The sequence below is a fragment of the Sorex araneus genome, chromosome X (genome assembly GCF_027595985.1).
Source record: "Sorex araneus isolate mSorAra2 chromosome X, mSorAra2.pri, whole genome shotgun sequence".
Lineage (NCBI taxonomy): Eukaryota > Metazoa > Chordata > Mammalia > Eulipotyphla > Soricidae > Sorex > Sorex araneus.
This window is the reverse complement of record NC_073313.1, coordinates 49,904,478-49,929,885: the sequence shown is the minus strand read 5'-3', so window position 1 is coordinate 49,929,885 and position 25,408 is coordinate 49,904,478. Positions and strand designations below refer to the sequence as shown.

The 25,408-nt window shown below is 50.4% G+C and overlaps 1 protein-coding gene across 1 annotated transcript; it reads right to left on the bottom strand.

Moving 5' to 3' along the window:
• Positions 1 to 4,929: 4,929 nt before the first annotated feature.
• UBA1 (ubiquitin like modifier activating enzyme 1) lies at positions 4,930 to 24,657 on the bottom strand. The gene is made up of 26 exons (XM_055120860.1): positions 24,460 to 24,657; positions 19,813 to 19,929; positions 19,649 to 19,707; positions 19,391 to 19,559; positions 19,171 to 19,305; positions 17,726 to 17,832; positions 17,376 to 17,466; positions 17,124 to 17,256; positions 15,926 to 16,023; positions 15,659 to 15,805; positions 15,331 to 15,507; positions 15,097 to 15,201; positions 14,931 to 15,011; positions 14,573 to 14,728; positions 12,774 to 12,939; positions 12,446 to 12,642; positions 10,234 to 10,298; positions 9,801 to 9,996; positions 9,092 to 9,166; positions 8,780 to 8,969; positions 7,330 to 7,418; positions 6,759 to 6,851; positions 6,435 to 6,626; positions 5,590 to 5,691; positions 5,382 to 5,482; positions 4,930 to 5,269 (listed from the first exon to the last, which is right to left on the bottom strand). Exons 2-26 carry the CDS (start codon positions 19,927 to 19,929, stop codon positions 5,134 to 5,136), a joined length of 3,177 nt encoding a protein of 1,058 aa, XP_054976835.1. The 5' UTR covers positions 24,460 to 24,657; the 3' UTR covers positions 4,930 to 5,133.
• Positions 24,658 to 25,408: the final 751 nt, after the last annotated feature.

Here is a 25,408-nt window from a genome sequence, read left to right as displayed (position 1 = left end):
AGTTATACTTTCTCATACTTACAAAAAATCTACAGAACCATCAGCACGCACGGTGTTGGGGGGATGTTGGACAAAAAAAACAAAAAGCACACTGTAGATAAAAAAGATTATACCCGTCACTTCTCTGAGCTCATGTCCTGTCATTCTTTTTCTAATCCACTGCAGCCAAACTAGTCTTCTGGCTGTTTCTTAATAAAACAAGAACAATCCAACCTCATGAACTTTGTACTTGCTGCTCCCTTTACCTGGGTGTTTTTCCTCCAGATAACCACAAGCCTATCTCTTCCCTTCTTCCAAAGTCCATGCTTCAGTATCACCTTCTTCCTGAAACCTTCCCGTGGCTACTGTATTTTATTTTTGGTTTTTGGACCACACCCAGCTGACCTCAGGACTAAACTCCTGGTGGGATCATTCCTAGGTAATACTTGGGACCATTTGTGGTGCCAGAGATGGAACCTGGGTCAGCCACCTGCAAGGCAAGTGTACTATCTGTCCAGCCCTGGCAACCCTATTTTATTGTTTGTTTGTTTGTGGGTCACACCTGGCAATGCTCAGGAGATACTCTTGTTTTTTTTTTTCTTTTTGGGTCTGGGTCACACCCAGCTGTGCACAGGGGTCACTCCTGGCTCTGCATACCCCTGGCGGTGCTCAGGGGACCATATGGGATGCTGGGAATTGAACCCGGGTTGGCCGCGTGCAAGGCAAACACCCTACCCACTGTGCTATCACTCCAGCCCCCTATAATTTTAAATAACCACTTGTAGCCCCATCATTCCAGATCCCCAGATCTGGCCATTGTGAATAACATCAACCAACTATGGATTTGTCTATCCTGGGACACACCCCCAACCCCATGACTCTCATCGCCCTGGGACGGGGTTTATTTCCAGTGCTGGGGATCAAAGAGGGTCTTATGCATGGCAGCACAGTACCACTGAGCCACATCTTTGGCCCTGCAGACTTTTGTTTTAGGGCCACACCCAGCGGTGCTCAGGGCTTACTCCTGACTGCACTCAGGGTTCACTCTTAACCACATGCTTTATCTCTTTTCTCCTTCCAAAGTCTCTGGGGACAGTATAGGGTGTCAGGGATCAAACACAGGTCAACCGCAAGGCAAGCACCCCACCTACTGTACTTTTTCTCCAGCCTGTGATTTATTCCCAATAAATTTATTCCCTTTTTCTCCAAACCCCCAGCAGTGATTTATTCCCATTGCTGTCTCTAATGCTGTCTCCACAAACAGGAAACACTAAACAAATGTCTGAATGCCTAAACAGATAATAATTCTTGGAAGAAACAAGAGAAAACGGTGTTGTTCTGCCCTTGTTCTTTAGGCCTACAAGATGAAAGGCAAGTGCTCAGTAGAGACACAACCTCTACCCACTGAGCCCTGGTATATCTTGTTCCTGTTAGAGTGGTACACAAATGTAGCACAGAAGTAAAATGGTACCTCTGGGGCCCAGAAGATAGGAGAAAGGGCAGGAGCATATGGTTTGCACGTTGGAGCCCCAAGTAGGATCCTGGATCCACATGGCTCCCCCAAGCACTGCTTGGAGCAACTCACAAGGATCAGTAGGCATGGTTCCCAAAACAAAAGAATAAAGATTAAATAAAATGGTACATGTAGAACTAAGATGCTACAAGGATACACAGATTTTTGAAGAGGGATGTGTGAGGTGCATGAGGTATTGGGTATCCAGCAGCCATGGTGGTTAAGGGACAGAAATGCCTGGAGAATCATTGTAACAGGAGACTCGGTGAGTTAACATGCCACCAAGAAGCCAAAATTGTGAAGGAGACCGAGCAGTCTGCCTTTTTAGGCTCCATTACAGGCCTTTGGCACTAAAGTTATATAATGGAGACTGTGGACAGAGGTACTCTAGATAGTGTAGGGCTTAAACATTATCCACTCACTATCTTTTTATGTTTGGGGTTTTTTGGAATTTTTTCCCACATCCAGTAGTACTCAGGGTTTACTCCCGGCTCTGCTCTAAGAGGTCAGGCCTAGTGGGATTCAGGGACCAAACGGAGTGCCAGGGATTGAACCTGGGCTGGCCATGTGTAAGGCAAGCGCCCTAGCCACTGTACTTTGTAGTCCCCTCGCTTAAAAAAATTGTGACCCCAGATATACAGGCATATTACAATAGGTATACAAATCACTTGTAGTCATTGAAATTCATTTGTAAAAAAAAATTGGAAAAGACCCTATATGAGGTTGCAACCCCCAGTTTAAGAAGCTAGGCTCTTGGACGCCAGATAAATAGTACAGTAGGTAAAGGTTTTTGCTTTACATGCAGTTGACTTGGGTTCCATCCCCAGCACTGCATATGGTCCCCCAAACCATGCAAGGAGTGAACCCTGAGCACAGAGCCAAGTGTAAGCCATGAATACCACCAAGTATGGCCCCCAAACCAAAACAGTTAAAAATTTTAAAAATGAATCTACGCCGGAATGATAGTACAGCAGGTAGGGCGTTTGCCTTGCATGCAGCTGACCTGTGTTCAATTGCCAGCAACCCATATGGTCCCCTGAGCACCACCAGGAGAAATTCCTGAGTGCAGAGCTAGGAGTAACACCAGAAAATGAGCATCACCGGGTGTGACCCAAAAAGCAAAAAAAAAAAATTTAAAAAGGAATCAACAGCAGCTAGGCACTAAGGTAGTGAGAGGGGCCAGAGCAATAGTACAGAGGGTAGAGCATTTGCCTTGTATGCAACCGACCTGGGTTCTTTCCCCCGCATCCCAGATGGTCCCCCAAGCACCAGCAGGAGTAGTTTTTTTTTTCTTTTTTTGCTTTTTGGGTCACACCCGGCGATGCACAGGGGTTACTCCTGGCTCTGCACTCAGGAATTACTCCTGGCAGTGCTCGGGGGGCCATATGGGATGCTGGGATTCAAACCCGGGTCGGCCACGTGCAAGGCAAACGTCCTGCTCGCTGTACTATCACTCCAGCCCCACCAGGAGTAATTTTTGAGCACAAAGCCAGGAGTAATTCCTGAGCATCGCAGAGTGTGACCCCAAAAGCAAAACAAAATTTTTATAGTGATAATAGTGAGAGTACCTGTAGTGGGAAAACCTCTCCACTACACCTAGACTCAACACTGCCATTAAATTGATGACAGGGGGCTGAAGAGATAGTACAGCATTTGGGGCAGTTGCCTTACACATAGCCAACCCAGGTGCAATCCCAGGTCCTGCCAGCAGTGATCCCTAAGCATAGAGCCAGGAGTAAACCTTGAGCACAGTCAAGTGTAGCCAAAAACAAAAAGGAAATCTCTATACTTTGGGGACCGGAGGCCCCAAATAGTACAGTGAGTAGGGCACTTGCCTTGCTTGCAGCCAACCTGGATCAATCCCTGGCACCTCATTTGGTTCCCTGAGTCTTGACAGAAGTGATTCCTGAGAACAGAGCCAGGAGTAAGCCCTGAGCGCAGCTGGGTGTAGCTTCAAAACAAAATAGATGGTAGAGGTAATGCACTTCAGACCGCAATGACCTGGTAGAGTCAAATGGGAGTAAGTAGAATAAGAACCAAAAATGGTCAGAAGATTCGAGGGCATATGGGGTCTAGACTAGACCTCAGAGGCACAGTGAAGGGGCAAAGGGGCAGACTGTGATGGACATCAGCTAGTCTCTGGTACAGACTGTGACGTCTAGGTTTGAGTGAATGAATACAAAGTCTGTTTCTTTCATCTGTTTTTGGGTCACACCTGGCTGTTGTTCTAGCAGGTATTGGGGGTCCAGATGTAATGCTGGGGATGAAACTCAGATCAGCTGCACATAAGAACCTGACCTGCTGTTTGACACTCCAGCCTGCAGTCTGTTTCTAAGTGGAAAAGAGAATTCAGGCTCCAGCTGGGTGAGAGATAGGTAGGTATACATGACATCTGCAGGCATGAGGTGACATCCCAGATCTGTGCTTTCAAGTCTAAGGAGCGCTTGGCCAAGTCAAAGACAAGTTTTGACACAGTACAGGAAGCAAGGCTCATGCCTTGCATGTGGCTAACCTGGCCTAGCATATGGTCCCCTAAGTACCATTAGGGGCCATTGCTGAGCACAGACCAAGAAATGCCCCCTGACACAGCTGTGACTCCAACCTCCCTACTCGCCACTTCTAAAAGAGACCCGCCACCAAAAGCATGAGTAGCTTTGTGGGTCAGACAGGCATGTGATGAGCAGGCCTGCCGCCCACTATACCAACCAACAGCCTACAGCTGGCTTTTTCTGAAAGGTATGTCTGGCAGGCACACAGGCTGGAGGGAGTCAAGGAAGGATAGGAAAGACTTCTTGTCCTCACACCATCTCAAATATTTTCACAAAAAACTGCAAAGCTAAGCACAGGTACTTGATTACTCCGTGTAACAGAACCTACTTTGCAAAAGGTTTGAGGGGCAGAGCCAAGTAGGAAGCAATCTGCCTCAAGGACTAAGCCAAGTCAACCAAGCCCTAACCAACAGCTCACCAAAACCTTCCTCTTTACAGATGGAAGAACAAGGTTAGAGAAATTAAAGCACTTGCTCCAACACTACTCTCTTACTACCTTTCCAAATCAATACAGCAGGGAATAAGCGCTGGAGAGATGAGAAGAGCAGCATTAAAACCCAATTTAGGGGCTGGAGCGATAGCACAGCTGGTAGGGTATTTGCCTTGCACCGGCCGACCCGGGTTCAATTCCCAGAAACCCATATGATCCCCTGAGCACCGCCAAGAGTGATTCCTGAGTGCAAAGCCAGGAGTAACCCCTGAGCACCACCGGGTGTTACCCATAAAGCAAAAAAAAAATTAACTAGGGACCCCAGGTACCTGCTCCCTTTTGCCTCCATTTCTTCAATTCCTACACTTTCCCCACTAGGAAACTGACAGCTGACCAAGAGCCTGTGGGCTGGCTCCTGAACCGGATAGCTCCCTGGAACCAGCAAGAAAAGCCACATCTGGGTTAATAACTCTTTATTAGGTTCAGGTTCCAAACAAGGTAGAAAGCGGCGGCCAAGAGAGGTTTAGGTAGTGGGGGGCTGGGGGACAAAGTGGGAATACTGGGCTTGGCTAGCTGGGTCACAGCCAGAGACCAAATGGTAGCCCTGGGTTGGGAGGGGTCAGGAGAGGGGGGCTTGGCCAGTCTACAGGAGTGGGTGGGGATCAGCGGATGGTGTATCGTACATAGGGGACCTCGACGTCCTCGCCGCTTTCGTCGTTGCAGCACAGCTCAAGCACCAGCGCCCGCACATGGCGGCCCAGCTTTCGCTTCGACACGCGGCTTACAATCTCGGTCATCCTGGGCGTGAGGAAGAAGAGGTTCAGGTCAAGGTAAAGAGGAAGGACAGGTGGGTGGGGAGAGGGGTAGAGAAGGGCAGGCTTCAGTGGAGGCTCCCCGCTACCCAACTCACGGCTGATCCAACCGTTCCTTGAGCTTCGCGGCTGGCATGAAGAAAGAGTATAGCATGGACACCCCCTGGGACAGCATGGTGATTTCCAACTTATGCTCTGTCTGGAGGAAGAGGGAAGGGGGACAACAGTGTCATGGGGGTAGGCAGGTCAGCGGCTCACCTGTACATTCCACCCCGGGTAGGGATGAGCGTGAGGAAGGGGCCTCACCTTAAAGTAGTCAAGGAATTGTTTGAGAGTCATCTCTTCACCATTAGGCTGTAACCCCTGTACCTCAAAGCGATCCCACAATGTCCAGTCTTGGTTATAGTACTAAGGAACAAAGAGAAAGGCCAGTGGGATGGGGGCCACCAAAGTCCAACCCCATCAGTCTCCCACCCCCACTCATGCAGATGTGGCAAGTCAGCTAACAATAGCTGAGAAGGCCCTACGTCACTGGAATTCAATTCTCTATCTCCTTCCCCCACCCCTTTTTTTTCTTCTCACTCCCTCTGTTCCAAAGAGGACTCCTTTTTCAGACTTGCCAGACACATGCCTACCTCAGTACCTTTGCAGAGACTGATCCTACATCTTCCACTCAGAAGTCAATTTGTCCTGTCTCCTTCATCTCAGCAAGACATTACCTGAACGTCGCATATGTCAAACCTATAACCTTCACCACTTGCTACTCTCAAAGCCTCCCTATAATACTGTTTTTTTAATTCCAGAATTATTATGTGACTTATCCTTAGCACCTATGAGTACATACTACACACAACAGTAGGTGCTCAATATGATTTGAGTGAATTAATGGATTAAGTAAAGCATTTCACACAGGAAAAAGTATTACTATTGTCTAGTTATTAATAATCTCCCAGTACACATTTCAAATATCCCATCTTTCCTATAAGTTTCACAGAAAAATTAAACAAGTTCCTAGTAATCAAAATGTGCTTAAAATATGAACAAGCGTGCACACTGACAAAGGCGCTCACCTACTGACAGGCTGATTGCATTTGTAGAGAGACAGCTCTACAAACTCAGTCACAAACCTACCTCTCTAATGCAGGCCTCACCTGATGACGAGGTGCAGCAAGGGGTTCAGAGAACCCAAAAAATGGAAGCGCTAAGTTGAGGAAACCATTCTTGTAGGAGTCAAGCTGTCGGTGTCCCTGTACCACTTTGTACAACTCCAGACATACAAGTCCAACCACAGCTGCTGTAGTTGTGGCAATAGCTGGGATGATCTTCCCGGCAATTAGTTTGCTCTAGGGGACACAAAGGGATGAAAGAAGGTGGTTGTCAAAGTGGAAGAGACTGAGTGTGTAGAGGGATGGAGGGTGGAGGGGAAGGGGTAGACACAACTCAAGCTTGGAACATCAGGTCCAGAGTCTCCTTACCTTGTGCCGGTCTGCAGGGGGAATGTCATAGTTCTCGGCCCGGAGGTTAGATGCAGCCACAATGAAATCCATATGGAAATTGCTATCATCATCCTATTATGAGTTGTGGGAGGGGGTAGAGATACGACAAAGGTGAGATAAGAGGAGAAGGTGGATTCCTGGCATCTGGGGCACAAGTATCCATCACTGAAATTATCTGCTGGGCTCTCTCAGATCACAAAAGCATAGCTGAGGGACTAGAAGATAGTACAGCGGGTAGAGCACTTGCTTTGTGCGCAGCAGACCCAGTTTCAATCCCTGTAACCCCATCTGGTCCCCTGAGCCTGCAAAGAGTGATCTCTGAGCACAGAGTCGGGAGTAAGTCTGAGCACAGCCAGGTGAGGCCCAAAAACAAAATCAAACCAAAAAAAAAACAAAAACAAAACAAAAAAAAAGAAGAAAACAGCAACAACAAAGACATGGCTGGGAACACCTATCCATTGAGGGCCACATGGCAGGCCTGTAATCCACTCCCCACAAAGACCTGCTCTGTCCAGCCCAAGCATGCTTAGCCACTCCCCCTGCCCAGCACCTTCTCAAAGTCAATAGGGTACATCTTGAATCCAGGCAGCTTTTCTGGACTGGGCAGTGTAGCCTTGAGTTCCTCTAGACGACTGTCATCTGCAGCAAGAGAGGGACATGGTCAATCCTTTAGGTCCTAGACCATGTCCAAGGAGGGTAAAAGATGTTAGATAAAGAATTCCAAAAAGGTGTTATCCTGGGTGTACAGGGCAAGACGGGACAGGTAGGTGTGAAAGCCAAGTCCATATCTGAAGAAGAGAAGAGATGGGTATACTGAGAGAGAGAGCTCTAGAGACACATGAAGGAACTAATGCTGACAGCAGTTGAGAGATGGGATGGAAGGCCCTTCTTAGGAAGAACATAGTAAGAGATGAGGAAACAAAGGATACAAGAGGGGAGATCGCCAAAGGGTTGGAAGACACACTCTGCATGTGGGAGTCCTGGGTTCAATCCCCAGCACAGCATGGTTCACCAAGTAGAGAAGGTGTTCTCCCCTGCACCCCACACACAAAAAAAGATATAAGGCAGAAAGGAATAATGAAAGATATAGAGGGAAAGCTGGGAGAAGTAAGTAGATGGGACTATTGAGAAAAGTAAAAAGACACAACATGAAAAAGGGTTATACAGAGCACTTCGGAGATTTTATATGCGTTACAGGCATTTTGTGTTTTACATATGCTATACTCTCTCTTTGTTTTAGTACCATGTCCAGCAGTGTTTATTCCTGGCTCAGGGATCAGTCCTGGCAGGGCTTGGGGGACCACATGGGGTTCCAGGGATTGAATCCGGGTCAACCATGTGCAAGGCAAAAACCTTTACCCACTGTGCTGTCTCTCTATTCCCTGCCACCTTTTTATCAGTATCTTTGGCACTGACCTTTTGTAAACTTATGTACGTTATACATATGAAGATGATAAAATATTTCAATGAAACGAACAGGTATGTGGGTATCAAGGGAAAGACACCACTAGTGGACCCTCCATATAAACAGATCAAGAAACATAAAAGTTGGAACTGGAGCAATAGCACAGCGGGTAGGGCGTTTGCCTTGCACGCGGCCAACCCGGGTTCAATTCCCAGCATCTCATATGGTCCCCTGTGCACCACCAGGAGTAATTCCTGAGTGCATGAACCAGGAGTAACCCCTGTGCATAGCTGGGAGTAACCCAAAAAGCAAAAAAAGAAACATAAAAGTTGTTCTTTCCAAGGGAAATACACACAGAGCAAGAGACAAACAGTTGGTTCTCCTGAAGGCCAGAGAGTGGGGAAGCAGCGGAAGGAGTGAGGGAGACAATGTGTCCCAACCCACCCTCTTCATTTCAGAGGAAGGGTAGTTTCAATGGGAAGCCTTGGGCCTGGAGTTCTAGGGACAGGAACTGGTGAGAAAATTGGACTGGGTACGAAATAAAGGGGGCAGGGAGTGTGCGTGGCTCCTGATCGATTTAGCCAAATGCCCTCACCGACAGATGCATTGGCACTCTGCAGCTCCTGGTCAGAAACATGGATCTTGACACCGGACTTGGGGGTGAACTCGGGAACTTGCACAGATTGGAGAAGAGTGGCCACAGCAGCTCGGTCCTGAGAGCCTGCCAGCCCATAGGTCTGGGCAAAGAGGTTGGCAGCAGCCATCACGTAGTCCAGATGCAGCGGCTAAGAGAAGGCAGGATTCAGAAGGGTAAAGCCCTGATTTAGGCAATCTCAGACTCTTCCCAAGCACCCAGTCTCCCTCCACCTAAACCAGGAGACCACCTAACCCCGGGGAGGACACTTACATTGCCGACATCAAAGGTCAGCGGGTGTGGACAGCGTTTAGGCCCAGACCAGAATGGGGCTCCAGAGCTTGTGAGCTGAAAAAGTGGAAAGATTTTTAAGGACGCATAGACCTGAGAGTGGAGGCCTTTCTAACAACTTTTACTCCACACTTTGGCCCCAGACAGACAGAGGGGACTAGTCATTTAAACAAATTCCAACTCTGCCAGGCTGAACCAGAAACTTCATTAAGAAAATGCCACAAATCGTGGGCACTCCAAACATTTAACAAACTTTTACGGACAGGCAGGCACTGTACTAACTTAATATTAAGCAGACACCAATAAATTGTTACCAAAGTCCTGATAAAGAGTATGATGATCTCTACTTCACAGGTGAGGTACTGAAGTACAAGACAGCTTAGGTGGCTTGCCCATTGCCAATAGAGGTGTGATTTGAACACTGATACATGTGCCAAAATACTTCTCCCCAAATCCCTACCACCTGAGTCAAACGTGACAGCACATAGAACAGGAAACCAGAAATTTTGCTAAAAGCAAAGGGCTTGGGAAAGTACATCCCAGGTTTAACCCTTCTTCTGCAATCCCCATTCGTCAGGAACCTGCCAGTTTGGCTAATGAACCACCAGGAGGAGCCACATGGAGAGCCCACCGCAGAGTCCTATTTTGGGGAAACACATTCCACCAAAGCAATATGACAAATGAGTATTACCTGGTCAGGAGGGAAGTTGTGCAAGAGCTGCCTGATGTTGTTAGAGTATTGGGTGTGCCAGTGGTGGCAGGCCCAGGTGACACAGTCAGCCCATGTTTGCGGCCGCTGCAGCACCAGACTGCGCTGCACTGCCTCTAGCACCTCCAGAGGTTGGGTGCCTGCCAAACGCAGCGTCCGTTCCACAAACTTGGGGTCTCTATCAGGAATTGGAGAAATTAAAGGGATAGAATTACACAGTGGTCGCAAAAGTGGGTTCGAGGTCACTCTCACTTTTCCCATAGAAAGCTAGTCCTGACCCCTACCACTCAGAGGCCTGAACATTCAGTAAGTTTGGAAGTGTGCCTGGTGCTGGGTACTATAGTCCTGAGGAAAGCAGAGAAGAGGACTTGGCTGGCAGGCAGAGGACAGAGTCATGGGGCATGGAGCTACTCACGTGAGGTACTGGTTAACATTTTCTGCAGGCTGCTTGAAGAGGCCTTCAAACTCATCCCGAGCCCACTGCCGACAGAGCAGAGTACATGGGTGATGGTTGGCAAAAATGGGTTTCCAAAGGCATTATAAAGCTTGTCAGTGAACAAGCCCACTCAGAAGAATGGAGCTGCTCAGGGGAAAGCCCCGCTGATTCCCCACTGCCTGCACCTCAACTTCAAAATCAATGAACCTGACCTGGGCAGTATAAAACTCCTAAATGTTTGGAGAAAATTTTTCTTAAGAATGGTGAACCGGGGCTGGAGTGATAGCACAGCGGGTAGGGTGTTTGCCTTGCACACGGCCGACCCAGGTTAGATCCCCAGCATCCCATATGGTCCCCTGAGCATGGCCGGGGTAATTCCTGAGTGCAGAGCCAGGAGTAACCCCTGAGCATCGCCGGGTGTGACCCAAAAAGAAAAAAAAAAGAATAGTGAACCTTGCTCAAGGTACATTTGAACTCAAGGACAAAGGGAAAATTATGTGTCTATTACCATAATAAAGAAAACAGGAAGAAATTCAGACCCAAACCAAAAATGATCTCAATACTGACCCTGGGGACTTGAAAGCAAACAAGGAAGAACTCAGTCCCAAGAGACTGCCTAAAGTGGTGAACGCAGGCCTGACAGCAGTGGTCTCCACTCAAATTCCTACTCTGCTATCTAATTACCTCAACTTGGGATTTCCCAAACACACAGTCATACTTCCCTTTGCGTCATCCTCCCTATAGTAGAAAAGGGAACACCTACCCCATGGGTTGATCATGAAAATGCTCCAAGTATATATGCTGGTACTTGAAGCCAGATACAGAGCAAATGCTAAGTGCTTTCTCATATCCCATATAAGGTAGATACTTCTACTCTCATCCCCTAATTTGCAGATGAGACACAGAAGAAAATCCAGGTCACGTGTGGCCGTGTGAAACTACAATAGGTGCACACCACTCTAGAACACAGGATCAGAAAGGGCAGTGTCGGGAGAGACTAGTGTTTCGCCTTCTTATTGTTGTCCCACATCAGAACTCTAACCAGATGTTCTGCATGGCTTGCACTCTATTCTCAGACTGCACTGAGAATCATTCTGCAATCACAATGGCAATCCTTGGGTTCTAGCCCATGACCCGGGGGCCAGGCACCCAGGTGTGTTGTGTGCCATTTTAAAAAAAGCCAGATGCTCTTCGCACTGCTTGGTAATCTGCAGATGTGTCATACAAAGAAAATCATTCCAGAAAAGCAGCTAACAGCCTTTTGAGCAACAGATGTGGAAACCCGAATATGGACTGAGCATGAGAGACAAATAACTGGAAGAGCTGCCAGAACATTACAACCAGTTGTGCTCAGCATGAAAATGGTGTTTTGGTTAAACGACGACAGCTCTCACTTGAGAGCAAGTATACTCTTGGGAGACACTATGCAATGTCTGGAGACATTTTTAGTTTGCACAGGGTAGCTGCATCCAGGGGGTAGAAGCCAGGGACACTACTAAATATTCACTTGTACATGGGGCCGGAAAGAGTGTACAGAGGTAAGGCAGTTGCCCTGCATGCAGCTAACCTGGCTTTGATCCCTGGCATCCCATATGATCCCTGAACACAGCCAGGAGTAATTCCTGAGTGCAGAGCCAACGAGTAACCCCTGAGCATAGCCTGGTCTAGCCCAGAAACCAAGAACAACAACAAAAAAATCCCATGTTACCAAAATCTACCCCCCGCCCCCAATCCCCGCCCAGCAAAGAACTACTTGGCTCTCAACTGTCAATAGTGTCAGAACTGAGACCCTATTATCCAGGAACATACCCTCCCATCACAGAAGCCTGCCAAAGTATTAGGGAGTAAAGTGATGTGCATGTCATACTTACAACAAAGGGGAAAAAATACATGACTCTAAGAAAATTTGACGACACCGAAATAATTGTCAAATCTCAGTGAGGGGTGGTATTTGAGTAGTCACCAGACTATTTTTGCACTCGTCAACATTTTGAAATTTTTTTCAAAATAAACGTAGGAAAAGAATGAATCATTCTAGCAGCATAGGCCGCTGAACATGAAGCGAGGGAGGACATTTCGGAGAAAAAGCACATCTTGTACTTAGGCCTTGACACCTGAGTGAGGGTCAAGAGCCTGTTGGACGAAAGGCAGGGTGCCTGGCCCCCTTTCCTTTCCCCCCAAAGCTGATCACCTGTAGGGTATGTTCGATGGCATTGGGGAAGTTCTTCAGGGTACAGATGGGGATGGACTTCTCAGGTGGGTCCTGGCTAGAACTGTATGACTCTGTCAGGAAGGGGATCACCACCTGCACGTTGCCCTTGGTGCCCAGAGTGCCTGACTCCAGCAGCGGCTTACGGTAGTACACGCAGCGGCGGTCCATGTACATGCCTGAGGGTGGAAGGGGGACCTGAATGCTGGGAGAGGGACATCAGGAGAAGACAGCAGACAGACAGGCACCCAAGACAGACATGCATACATACAACTCAGCCCTTGACCTCCTAGCCCGCCTTCAAACTCACGGGCATCCACGTTGTCCAAGGCATTAGCCACCCCATCCAGGTTTTGAAAGAAATCATCGTCATAGATGCGCTCAGTGTCAGGGCCCACGCGGTTCTGGTGGCTGGTCACTCGAATGTGGGGGTTCATCTGGTGCACAGCAGCAGCAGCTGTGTCTGACTTTAATTTCTGGGGGTGGGCAGGGATATGGGAGTGGAGCTCGGTTATTCATGCATTCACCCAGTGACCCTCTAGAGCTGCCCCCTCCTGAATCTTCAGTGTGAGAAGAACCAGCCCAAGTTCAGGAAGCTCCCAGGTTTGACGAGAGACAACGCCACATGGCCTGGGTTTTAACAAAGGTGACAAGGGCTCAGTGGGGAAGGAAAACAGGAGACAAACTGAAAACAACCAGGCAGACATCTGATCTTCTTCCTACCCAACATCTACAATTCTTTCAGGTAACACCTCCCAGGGCTGAGGTCTGAAACCCCAAACAGGATGGCTCCTTTCAGAGTCCAAGTCAAGTTACACTGCACTCTGCTCAAAACCATCTGGACTCCCTGTTCCAATAGAGGGTAAAATGAATAAACCATAAATTTGAGTTTGCCTCTGTCTACCTTCTACGGCTACCAACCTCAGGCTCTTGCCCTCGACTCTATTTTTGGCCTGAAAACAAGCTTCCCCTGAAGAGCTCTCCTGCCTTACTTACCTGTTCCAGGCCTGTATATAGCCAAGGAGCCCTTTTTTTAACCACTGCAATCCAACTGTAAACTGCAAACCAACCCCGCCCCCCAAGTCCTTAGCATGTTTCTGTTGTTTCTTTTGCATAGAACTTACCAGCAATACTAACCATAACCTTCATTAACATATCATTCGTGTTTACTCACCTGCTTATCACTATCTTTCCTCCCTCACTAGAAGCTTTGTCTCCTTGACATTAAGATCATAGAACACCATTTCCCTCAATAACTATTTGGTGACTACATGAGAGGGAAAGATCCTGGGCAGGCAAAACTGTCACCTACAGAAAGTTCCCCTGCTAAGATCCCTAATTTTCATCTGCACAAAGAGTAAACCTAGCGGGCCTGAAGTGCTGTCTGAGGAAAGCCTGCTTCCCGGTTTGGTCTTTGGCTGGCATCTGGAAACCTGGATCTCTGGAGGGTTCCCACACTTCCCTACCTAAGATGGTGGCTTAACTTGCCAAAACTGCTTATTTTAAGCAAACATGTTTGAGGCTAAGAATGTCTGCTGGGAGCCTGGAATTTGGGTCCGTGCCCAGCAGAGGGTGACTACGTGACCAGCCCACAGGAAAAAAAAACCCTGTGCTCAGAGTTGCTAATGAGCTTCCCGGGTTGGCAACATTCCACGTGTGTTGTTGAAACTCACTACTAGGGGAATTAAATGTGTCCTATGTGACTCCATCGGGAGAGAGCTCTTGGAAACGAGCTGGTCTCCCCAAGACCTCTGCCCTGAGTACCTATCTGCTGAATAGGCCCTAAATCCTTTTGCTGGAAGAAACTACAGTCATGAGTAGGACTAAATACAGAGTCCTCCAAGTCCTTCTAGTCAATCATCAAACCTGAGGGTAGTTTGGGGGACCTTTAATATACTGCCCCAGCACTATAGTAAGGGGTCAAGAGAAAGGGGGAGAAAAAGATGGAAAATGGTAGACTCAACAAATGGGTAAGCAAGTGTTGGTCAAACAAGTGACCGAAACTCAGGGCTAAGAGCTGAAGGAATGAAAAAGGCAGAAAGGTCTCCTTCCCAGAAAGAACTGGAACAAGAGAGGGAAAGTGAGGTGTAAAGGCGCCACCCAGCTCACCGTAACATCCCAGGGGCGGAACAGAAATTGTCGGTTCAGGTTTGACTTCTCGATGGTGTCCATGTCTGTGACTACAATTTCTCCACCATCTCCACAGCCCAACCCAATCATGGCAAAGTTCTTGAGCAGCTCACAGCCAATGGCCCCAGCACCCACCTAGAAGGCAGCCAAAAAGACAAAGACTAGTCAATATAACATAACTTAATGTGAATCCACCCCTCACTCCTCCAGGACACACCAGTCGAAAGGCTTGGGATAGAACCAAATGAGCCTGCCACAGGAGGCAGGAGATGCCAAAAGAGGTATCTTGAAGGCAGGAGAAGTGGAAGGAAAAGAGGTGTCCAAGAAAATCACTCACCAGAAAGTACTTCTGCTTGCTTAGCTTTTCTTGCAGATCTGAGCCAAAGACGGCTACTTGCCCATCATAGCGGTTTTGGCGCTAAGAAATGCAAAGAGAGAAGGGTAAGTGAGGGGCCTCGCCAGAAATGCTTCCCAAAGACACCCTCCCCAAAGCCCTCACATACTGGAAGGCACTTTTCCTCTGTGAGGGCTTCTTTGTCCTCTGGAAGACACTCAAGTGCATCGAAGTACAACCACTGCATGATGGGCATAAATTTCCCGGAGCAGGCCTGGAAGGAAGAGCAAGGAAGAGAGCAGTGCTTAGCCGGTGACTGATACAGACCAACAAGCAAGGGATGGATGAGGCAAGGCTGCCAGCCCACCCCTAATCCTGCCCATCCCCACCCATGTTGACTGACCTTCATGACTTCCTGGGCAGCCAGGCCCCCTATGAAAGCATTTATGGGGGCTAGATCCCCAGCAGCCACATAGGACAGCTTCCGGATGAGATCCTCATCCAGGCTCTCCTGGTGTACCCTTGGTGTAGCTCGAGCATTCACTGCCTGTGCCAGGGCCACCAGCTGTGTTGCATCCTCCTGGTGGAAGAAATGAAACCAAGAGGGCACCTGTCAGGGCACTGTGGGAAGGGGTGCTGGAGAGGGAGGGAGAAGGTGGACTGCTGGAACAGGGGCGTGGTGGGCCTGCAGTGCTAAGACAACGCCACCACTGACTCACCCAGCCACCTACCTCATTGCGGGGTCGAGGAGGCCGACCATGCTGAGCACAGAACTGGTGCAGGGCCTGGAAGCCAATGTGCAGCTGTGCAGGGCGACAGTACTTAGCAAAATCTGTCATCACAAAATCGGGCTCTGCCAGGGAGGCCAGCAAAGATTTCTGGTTTGGGGAGACAAGTAGGGGTGCACAAAACATCAGAATCATAAAAAGAGACAGAGCACAGAAATACCCAGAATCACCATCTCACCCCCAAGTCACCCCTACCACAACGATACTCACGAAGCTGATTTTCTTGGGTACTTTGATCTGACTGACGATGCCTCCACGGATATAGTCAGAGAAGCTGGAAGTGTCACAGATGCTAAAGGTGTAGGGCCCTAAGGTAGATGCATAGCCTATTAGGCTGCCTGTCCACAGACCCTCTCCAGATTCCTCATTCCCCACTAGATAAAGGAAAACCCAGCCCTGTCCTAGCTCAGATATCAGGAGCCATCTTTCCACCCTGTGCTCTAACTTGACATCAGAGGCCCTGAGCTTTCTGCCCCAAGCCCAGCTGAGAGCCCATGAGACCCTTGGTCCTTGACCCAAACAGCTCAGACAAAAGCAGATCCTTGTTGGGGACTGTTTAGGACCCTGAACAAAAGAGAGCCCCCTCAACCTTTACTCTGGACAAACCAGAAAATTCCATTACCAGCGTTTGCATAACCTGAGGCACAGGTGCCCTTGTGACAAAGGAAATAGCTAAACTCAAGAAGTAAAAGTAGCCCAGGGCAGTTAACTACGAGACCCTAAGGGCCCATAGAGAAGAATACCTTCCTCTACACTAAAAGCCATACCCTAGCTTACGAAACTTTGTATGTTCCTCCTGACAGATGTTCCTGCCAGATAAACCCTTGTCTTCCCCCTCCCCGCTATTTCTCAACTGACTCTTAGAGAATATTGTAGCCCACCAAAGAACACCCCGAACTTTCCCTTATTTGGTCTGAGAAGACACTTCCCTGATGATTGACAACTCATGTACCAACCCCCTGCTAAGAAAGGTATAAAACCAGCATGACTGCTAATAAAGACGCTCTTGATCAGCAAATGTTGTCTTGAGCCTCCTTCTTTCTAACATCACCAGTTTTATTCTCAGGTCAGGACTGATCACGAAACCCACTCAATTAGGAGCGCTTTCCACTGTTTTCTCTCTGCGGGCCGGAGAGATTTCGGGGAAACGCGCAGATCCTCTCATCTGCTCTCTCTGTACACCAGACTCCTCTCCCACCCTCAGATATCAGGGCCCTATTCTAGAAACAGCTCAGGCACCTCTTTGAAGCTTGTATGGGCTCTCGTTGAAATGCCCAGGTTAGATGTTCTGATTAGATAAAAAGGGACTCCATCCCTGGTTCATCTTAAGCCACTGAGGCTGTGTCTCCTCTCACTCAGAACCTGGGGCTCTCTCTCCTACCCCTTCCCAAAGCCTTCCCTAGCTCACCCAAAACTTTAATCTCCATGGGCTGACTTCCATTAAGCTCCATCATGCCCTGTACTTCTGAAAAGGAGACAAAGTCGCCACTCTCAAACCCATGTCGGGCCTCATCCAGGCAGGTAACCACACCAGGGTTATCCTGGTTGAAGAAAAAGAGAATCAAATCTCAGAACAGGCCAGGCATTTCAGAAGCAGAGAGGACAGCCTGTTGCTGCCAATCTGCCTTCCAGGAACCCCCAGACAAGACAGGACTCTCACCTTGGTGACCATAGAAACCATAGCACTGAGTGGCTGCTCTCCATTGGAATCTGTGAGAATCATCTCTTCTCCGAAGTCACAGAAGAGCTGCCTGTAGAGGAAGGTAACAGAGCTGATAACCCCAAGTCCCAGGCACACAGGGAACCCCATGTACCCCTCAAGAAGCAAAGAATACTTGCTGAGCAAATTCCTCCCATCATTGCTGAGAATGAGATGGCACTTATACCAGATGGGGAGAGAGAAACACAAAGAATTCAAAACCTGGGTGGGCAGAGAGGGGCTAAGGGCAAAGAGAGCTTGGAGGACTTGGTTTGGGCCTCAAAGGCTGGAGTGAGGGAGGGAGCACTCACCCAAATAGGCCCCGTGTGTCTGCTACCACCAACTTGATGCCATGGCTATGACAGAACTCACCAACTCGTAGCTGGTCCTCCAGAGGCGTATTGGTGAGGACCACTACCTGTGGAGAGGTGGATGCTGGGTAAGGCCCAGCCTTAGGAAGAAGGGGTAGAGAATGCTGGAGGAAGGCTGATATAGACAGCACAGGGTGTCCTTAGGCTCTGTTCATTCAGGTCTCTTTCACAACCACAAAATATCAACTGTGCGTCAGATTCAGTCAGGGGGCAAACTCAGTGAACCCATAACTCACAACACTCAAGAGAAAAGATGCAGCTGGCAGGACAGAGTTTGAAGACCAGCTGACTCACTCATTTTCCAACACCCACTGCTGCCTGCCTACAAACCTGCCATGCCCTGCGAGACACAGAAGTAAAACTCTTGTCCTCAGCCGAAGTCTGAGTTCACTCCTGCCACACCCACTTGCTCCCAATTCTCAAGACAATGCCTGCTCAGGCATGATCCTTAGGACCTTACACTCAGCCTTTGCATTCAGCCGAAGTGCTCACCCTTTCCATTCCCCACCAGGGCAAGCACCCTGCCGTCCATTAGGGTTCATCATGTGCCAACTGCTACTCTCAGTGCTTAGCCCTCACAAAAATAAATCTATGGCAAGCGATACTGCTACTACTCCTAAGTCTACAAACCGTTGAAAAAGTAAAGCACAGAAGATGCTATGTTCTGCTCAAGGTCATACCAGAAATACTAGACTTGAGGCTAGGGATGGAATTCTGTGCCAAGGCATCTGTGTGCCCATGCCCTGGGCTTCATCGCCCACTATAAAACCAAGCACACAGAAAGTCCCTACTCCTGGGGCTGGAGCGATAGTACAGCGGGTAGGGCATTTGCCTTGCACATGACCAACCCGGGTTCAATTCCCATCATCCTCTATGGTCTCCCCGAGTACCGCCAGGAGTAACTCCTGAATGCAGAGCCAGGAGTCAGCCCTGAGCATTGCCATTGCCGGGTATGACCCAAAAAGCCCCCCTTCCCCAAAAAAGTCCATACTCCTCCCTCACACCAGCAAACAACTAAAAAACATAATTACAGACTTGGGGCAGGAATGATAGTACAGCAAGTAGCATTCTTGCCTTGCACATGACCAACCTAGGTTGATCCTAGGGACCCCAAAAGGTACCATGAGCACCACCAGGAGCGATCCGTGAGTGCAGTACCAAGAGTAAGCCCTGAGCACCACTGGGTGTGGCCCCAAAACCAAAACAAATAAAGAATGACAGACTGCGCAACTTCCACTCAGGATGACTGTTATGCCCACACCTGCTAGGTACATCCCACCATGAAGCCCAGCACTCAAGGCCAGTCCCTGTAATACTGAACCAAAAACCGACCCGAAGATGGACTGAGAGAATTGGGCAGGGGGAGGGGTAGTGTCCTAAGGTACCTGGAAACCACTAAGAAAGTCCTCCACCAGGGGCCCAGTATAGGCGTTGACAGGAACATAGCTGTTAAGCTCAGCAAGGCGGGGCTGTGAGACCTCAGCGCGGTTCTTACCAATGTCCTCCTCCCGTAGGTAGAACTGCAACAGGGAAGGAAAAGTGAGGTGGCTGCAGAGCCCAGTGAGCGGGAGTACAGCAGGGGCACAGGGGGTTGGGAAGAGGTACCTGAGAGGAGAGGTCAGCCCATTGAGCCGTGCCCTGATCATGAAGGGTGACAGCCTTGACCCCACCAAGGATGATGTTCTTGGCAATCTCCACACCCAGACCACGCAAGCCTGATACCAGTACACTGGATGTCTGAAGTCGTTTCATGGCCTCATGACCCAACACATACCTGCCAGGGAAGGACGGGGCATTCTGGTCAGTATCTGACCCTCCTTGAGCAGCTCTCCCACCTCTCAGCCCGACCCCAGGCTCACTTACAGCTGCCGGGAGTACAGGCCCTCATCTATGTCTGCTTCACTGCCGTTCTTCGCCATTCCCTGAAGATGGAGGGAGAGAAAGAGGAGTCCCACCAGAGCAGGACATGAACATACAGCAAAGCCTCACAGAAGACTTATCCACCCATCTGCAAGACTGGTACTTACGTTGGTTGGAACTGAGGACACTTCGGACAACACAGAGTGGGCAGGGGAGCAGTTAGAACCCGGCTTTGGATCAGGCCCGGACACGCGACGTTTCTTGGACAGCGGCGAGCTGGACATCTGGAGAGCAGGAGGAGAGTCAAGGGGAAGTCTTTTGTTTCTGGTGGTTAGTGGTAACTGCGGGGAAGGGAAGGCTTAAAAGCTAATATCCCCGTTTTACTCAAGAGGAGACATGTACTGAACGGTGGGGGAGACTTGCCTAGCGCCAGACAGTCTGATAGAGCTAAGATCTGAACCTAAGTTGTCTGGCCTGTAATCCATGCTGTTGACCACTGGGTCATTTGCCTTTCTCCCCATCCCAGTGAGTGAGAGAGAGAGACTCCATTCCTGCAGGGTGAAAGGAGTGACAAGAAGAAGGTGCTTGTGGGGAAGTCAGGAGAGATAGAGATTGTCCCGATCCAGTTTCAAATCTTGACCCTGCCACTTTTGACAGTTAACATTTAACCCCAATGAGCTCAATTCCCTCGCCTGTGAAATAGGGTGAGAATACCACTTACCTACCCATGTAGCTGAAGTGATGAGAAATAAGAGACCAGAGAGCCTGGCACAGAGCAGGTAGGCAACAACAAGCAGCCTTCTCCTCTCCTTTAACCCCTGTGACTGGGGTGCTGAAGGTCGGCTTGGACATCCAGCAGGTCGGCATGATGGCATGAGACATCTTGCTGACAACCCACTTCCCAGAGTGGTTCAGGGAGGAGAGTTTTATGAAGCCCAAACTCCCAAGCTTTATGAGGGGCACCCGGCCAGGCCAATCAAAGAGCACAGCGAATGAGAACATACACGCTTCCCAAGCCTCGTCTGCACGTGGCGGTCCCTTTACCAGGATAAAGATGCCAATAAATGATTATTAGCCATCCTCCCTGTACCCGTAAGGTCATATCAGGCATTTTATGAGCCTCACACCTCACTTTGTCCTCAGGGTACCCCTGCAAGGTTTGCACTACTTTCCAAAATCAGTCCCCAACTCACACTGGGGGGAAGAGGGGATTCACTCAGGGTAATGTGGTCACTTGCCTGAGCTACCCACTGAGCGTGGCTAAGTGTGGATCTGCTGAGCCTGAAGCCCATACTGCGTCCTGGCATCGTCACATCTCACCCCCTTAACAGTCGTGACCCAGCAAGGCCAGGCTGAATGTCCTTGCATGACAAATGAGAAAACTGTGCTCGTGAGGTCAAGTAACCTACCGAAGGGGCACATACCAGGTCCCAGAGGTAATGCAATACTCTGCTGTGCTTCCCTAGCGAGTAACCTGCCTGGGTTTGATCCCCAGCACTGTATATGGTCCCCTTAACCCTGCCAGGAGTGATGTGGAAATTAAATTGGGGGCGCAGTTGCGAGGGGGGGGCAGGATCCCCATGCAAGTGACAGTAATCCCTGCACCCAGTGGTCCTCTAAGCCAGCATTTTTCAACTTGGGTTCAGATAGTTCCCTGGTGGGCCGTCAAGATATTCCCAGAGGGCCACAGGTAAAAATCAAGTAAATGAGGAAGAGGGGCATCATGGCATGAGACGAGGGGATTAACCAGGAGGAAGGAGGATAGAAAAAGAAAACAAGGATAGAAGGCGGCCATGGTCCAAAAACAGACTGTGAAACACTGTTCAAAACCCCTGTTCTCCAGAGTCTTTAAAGACTGGACCAAGGGGTTCTATCTTGACACCCATGGCACTATAGCATGAATAAAAGACAGGAGCTACCAACCATCTACCATGAGCTTACTGTCTACCTCTCAAGCACAGAGCAAAGGGCTTTGTCCATTTTTAATGATACAGACTAGCCAGATACGCCATGCTCACTTCACAAGGAAATAAACAAAGGTTTGGAGAATTCCAGTCCCTTGTCCAGAGTGATGCAGCTGGTGGGGGCGTGCCAAGTACTTCCTTGGCAGATGGAGTCAAGACCCACTTGACAGAAGATGATGAGTAAGGGAGAGGGCTAAGGAAGCAGGCTAGGAAGCCTATAGTGAAACTGCTGGGAAGGTTAAGATCCAGCCTGGAGAAGAGGAGGCTTGTTGAGCTAGGGCGGAGGCAAGGCAAATCCTATCTTCCCACTCACTGACTCTCACCTTTCCTGAGCCCCATTTTTACCAAAATGCAGAGGTAAAGAGAACAACCTCAAGCACCTACTGGAAGGGTTAAAGAACTCAAGATCTGTGATCAGGACTCAGAGACCTGAGAAGCTCAACTCCCCCCAGGGGCATTGCAGCAGCCTCCACCCCTTACTGCCTTGCCTTGTCACTGGTCTATTTGTGTGGGACATACCATCCTCCTGGCTCCTTGAACCGGAACTGTTCCTGGGCCAGAGAGAGCTTTATTTGTTAAGAGCTTTTTCACCTCTCTCAACCCCTTAGGCTGGAAGCAAGAATCTAAAAGTAGATTTCAGTTGATTGTTCAGAAGTGGATCTCAAATGCTGAGGTTTGGCACCTGCTTCTCTCAAGGTAAGCAGGAGTGAAACACTGCTCAAAACCTCTGTGCTAAAGATTCCTCCACCCACAGCATAAAATCAATACTTTTCTCCCTCAACATAACTCTTGGGCCCAATTAGGATGAATCCTGTATCGACTGTTCAGCAAATTCGAAGTGGGGGAGGGAGAATAATGGCAAACTTGCCTGACGTCACCAAACTGGTGATTTTGAAGCCTGAGCATTCTCTACTCAGCCCTACCCCACAGGTCACTGAGCCACAAAAGGTTTAATGAAGGTACAAGTCCTGAAGCAGGTTTGGGTGGGAATGGAGAAAAGAGAAGAAAGCTAAGGCACAGGAGACAGGGGCCCTCCAAGGGCCCTAGGAGGAGTTAACTGAGAAGACCCAAGAACAAGAGATGAGTCAGGAAACAATTTGCCCACTGGGGGTCAAGGAGGAGATGGAAAGGTGGGTGTAAAAAGCCCTGGTGGGCAGAGAGGACAGAACAAGATTAAGGAACAACTCCAGGTCTTCAGAAAAGGCCCTCTCAGAGAAGAGCCAGGAAACTGCAGGGCAGGGCTCCAGAAGTTGCAAGGAAGGCAGCTGCCGAACCCCATGGAATCTACGAGAAGATGCTTAAGCCTGAGGGAAGGGCTGTTTTCTATCAGGAGGGTATGGGACCCTGGGAGTCCCTTGAAGAAGCAGAGCTGCCAAAGTAAGCACTCTGACCAAAAACCCATGTTGCAGGCTTCTGGCACTGGTGCCAGCACCCTGGGAGAATAGGGGTAGGAGCTGAGGCTCAGGGTGGAGCTGGGGAAGGACTGCTAATGGAGTACAAAGGCACCGAGCTGGTCTCTAGCTGGTAATGTGCTAGGTACACCTCAACTGCTCTGGGGGAGTGGAAAGAGGAGGCTGCACCCAGACAGTCCAGGTAGTCCCCAAAATGCAAGGAACAGATACATTCTCTAGGTTACCCAAGACAGGAGAGATTTCTCTGACCCCTTGCATAGGGTCCACAAAGGCGCTGAGTGTCAAAGAGAAAAGCCAGGAGGAGCACTGAGCAGGAAGGGACACCTGACAATGATGTTAGGGAGGGAATGGGGGGGGGTCCCATAAAGCTGTAAAACAGAAACTGGCCACCTATGGCCCAAGATGCTGGGAAGCCTGAAAGGCGCAGACAGCAGCCCCGAAGGCTTGGAGAGAGGTCAAAGATTCTGGAGAGAAGCTGAGCTCCCGGTTGGCTTCTGAAGACAAGAGGGCACGCGCAGGGTGGGGCTGGGAAGGTGACTCTATCACCCAGTGAGCTAGGGGCCCACAGGCGCGACAGGGCAGAGCCAGGCAGGAACCTCTCTGGGGGAAGGGGGGGAAGATGCAAAGGCCAGTAAGGGGCCGACAGTCTGAGTAATCTGGCTGGGGCAAGGGGCAAGGGGGGCAGCTCCGCAAGAGAAAGGTTGAAGAGCAGAGCCTCTCCAGGGCAAGCGCCCACGGCAAGCGCCAAGCTGAGCCCTGGCGGTTTCCGATAGCAAATGCCAGGGCACGGGTGGGGTGCGGAAGTTTCCGAGACTGGGCGAGGGGCTCCCCCACCAGCGGGGCCAGGTCTAAAGTCCCCTGGGAAACTCTTGAGGGCAAACAGTGGCGGGGAGGGGAGTGGAAGTGGCCCGAGGAAGCCCCTAGAGAAGACTGAGACAGAAAGTCCATGTGGCCCCTCCCCGGATTCTGGCCCGTCAGGGAAGTGACCGGGGCAAAACGCGAGAGTCTAGGGGTGCCCGAAAGCAGGTTCTGGGATAGGTCTTCTCCGGGAGAGACTGGTGGGCTGGGGGCGGGGGGGTGTTGGTCGGGTCCCCAAACCTCTCTACTCCCTGGGGGCAGTTCTGACCTAGGACACCAAGCTTCCAGCCGGGATCAAGAGTCTGACTAAGGGGGCTGTGCCTGGGTCCCTCAGAGCACCCCCGGGGGGCTCTCACTCCAAGGTCAAATTTCCGAGACCAGGGGCCCCGGCTGGTCCGGGATGGGAAGAGTCGAGCCCCGCCCCAAGATCTAAATTCCCCCCCACCTCCGGCCGATCCCTGACGTCCTAGTCACCCCAGGCGGGCCGCGCCGACAGCGCGGCCCCGCGTCTGCCCGGGCCCTTCCAAGGCTCCCCGAAACCCCTGCCCCGGCTAAGGCGCTGAGAAAGGCCATTTGTTACCAATGCCGGTTCCCCGGGTCGCGCCGCCGCCAACTCCTCTAGGAGCCGAAGCCAAGCCCGGCCGCCACCCTCCTCCTTCTCCTCCTCCTCCTCCCCGGCGCCTGGGCCGCCTAGAATCGCCGCCGCCGCCGCGCTCTCCTCCAGAGGCCGTCGTGGCTGTGGTCTTCCTTGCCACCTCCTTCACCTCGGCCGCCGACACAAGATGGCGGCCGCCGAGCCCGGGGCCGGAACAAAACCCTGGGCCCCACCCCCAGGAGCCCGGATGCAAGCAGGCCGCGCCCATCATGAATCATGTATGCCCGGCTCGGCCGCCAGTGACTCAGTCCTTTCCAAGGGGACCAGCTCCACCTGGTGGCTACCGGAGTCAGGAAAGCAGGTAAAACCCCACCGAGGGGCCGCACCTCGGGCCGGGCGGGGGTGGGGTGGGTGGGTTGGGGGGGCGCGGGAAGGCCCTGAAGAGTCAAGACGGGGTTGCCGGCAAGGCTGCCATGGAAACTAAATAGGGACCTGGGGGGGGGGGGGGCACTGTCCTGATCATGAATTATGCAGGCCACTAGATGGGCTGGTTGACTGACACCCCGCACCCCGCGAGCCCCGGTTCAAACGGGAAGCCACGCCCCGCGGCTCATGAATAATGAATGAGCCTGCAGCAGCGGCCCGGAAGCCCCTGAGACCAAGGCCACGTCTCCTCATGAATAATGCACGAGGCGCGGGGGGCTGGAACAAAAGGAACAGGCCCGCCTACTGCCGCATTTAATTTCCCTGGAAGCCGGGAAACAGGGTTACTAAAGGGACAACACACTCCCCGGGCTCATGAATAATGAATAAAGGTGCAGCCGCTCAACCTGGAAATTCAGAGGGGTCAATAAAGGGCCCACCCAGTCTCATGAATTATGCATGAGGCTGGATGGCCAGAAACAGACAGTCCTGTCCGGCAAGTGGGGACTCT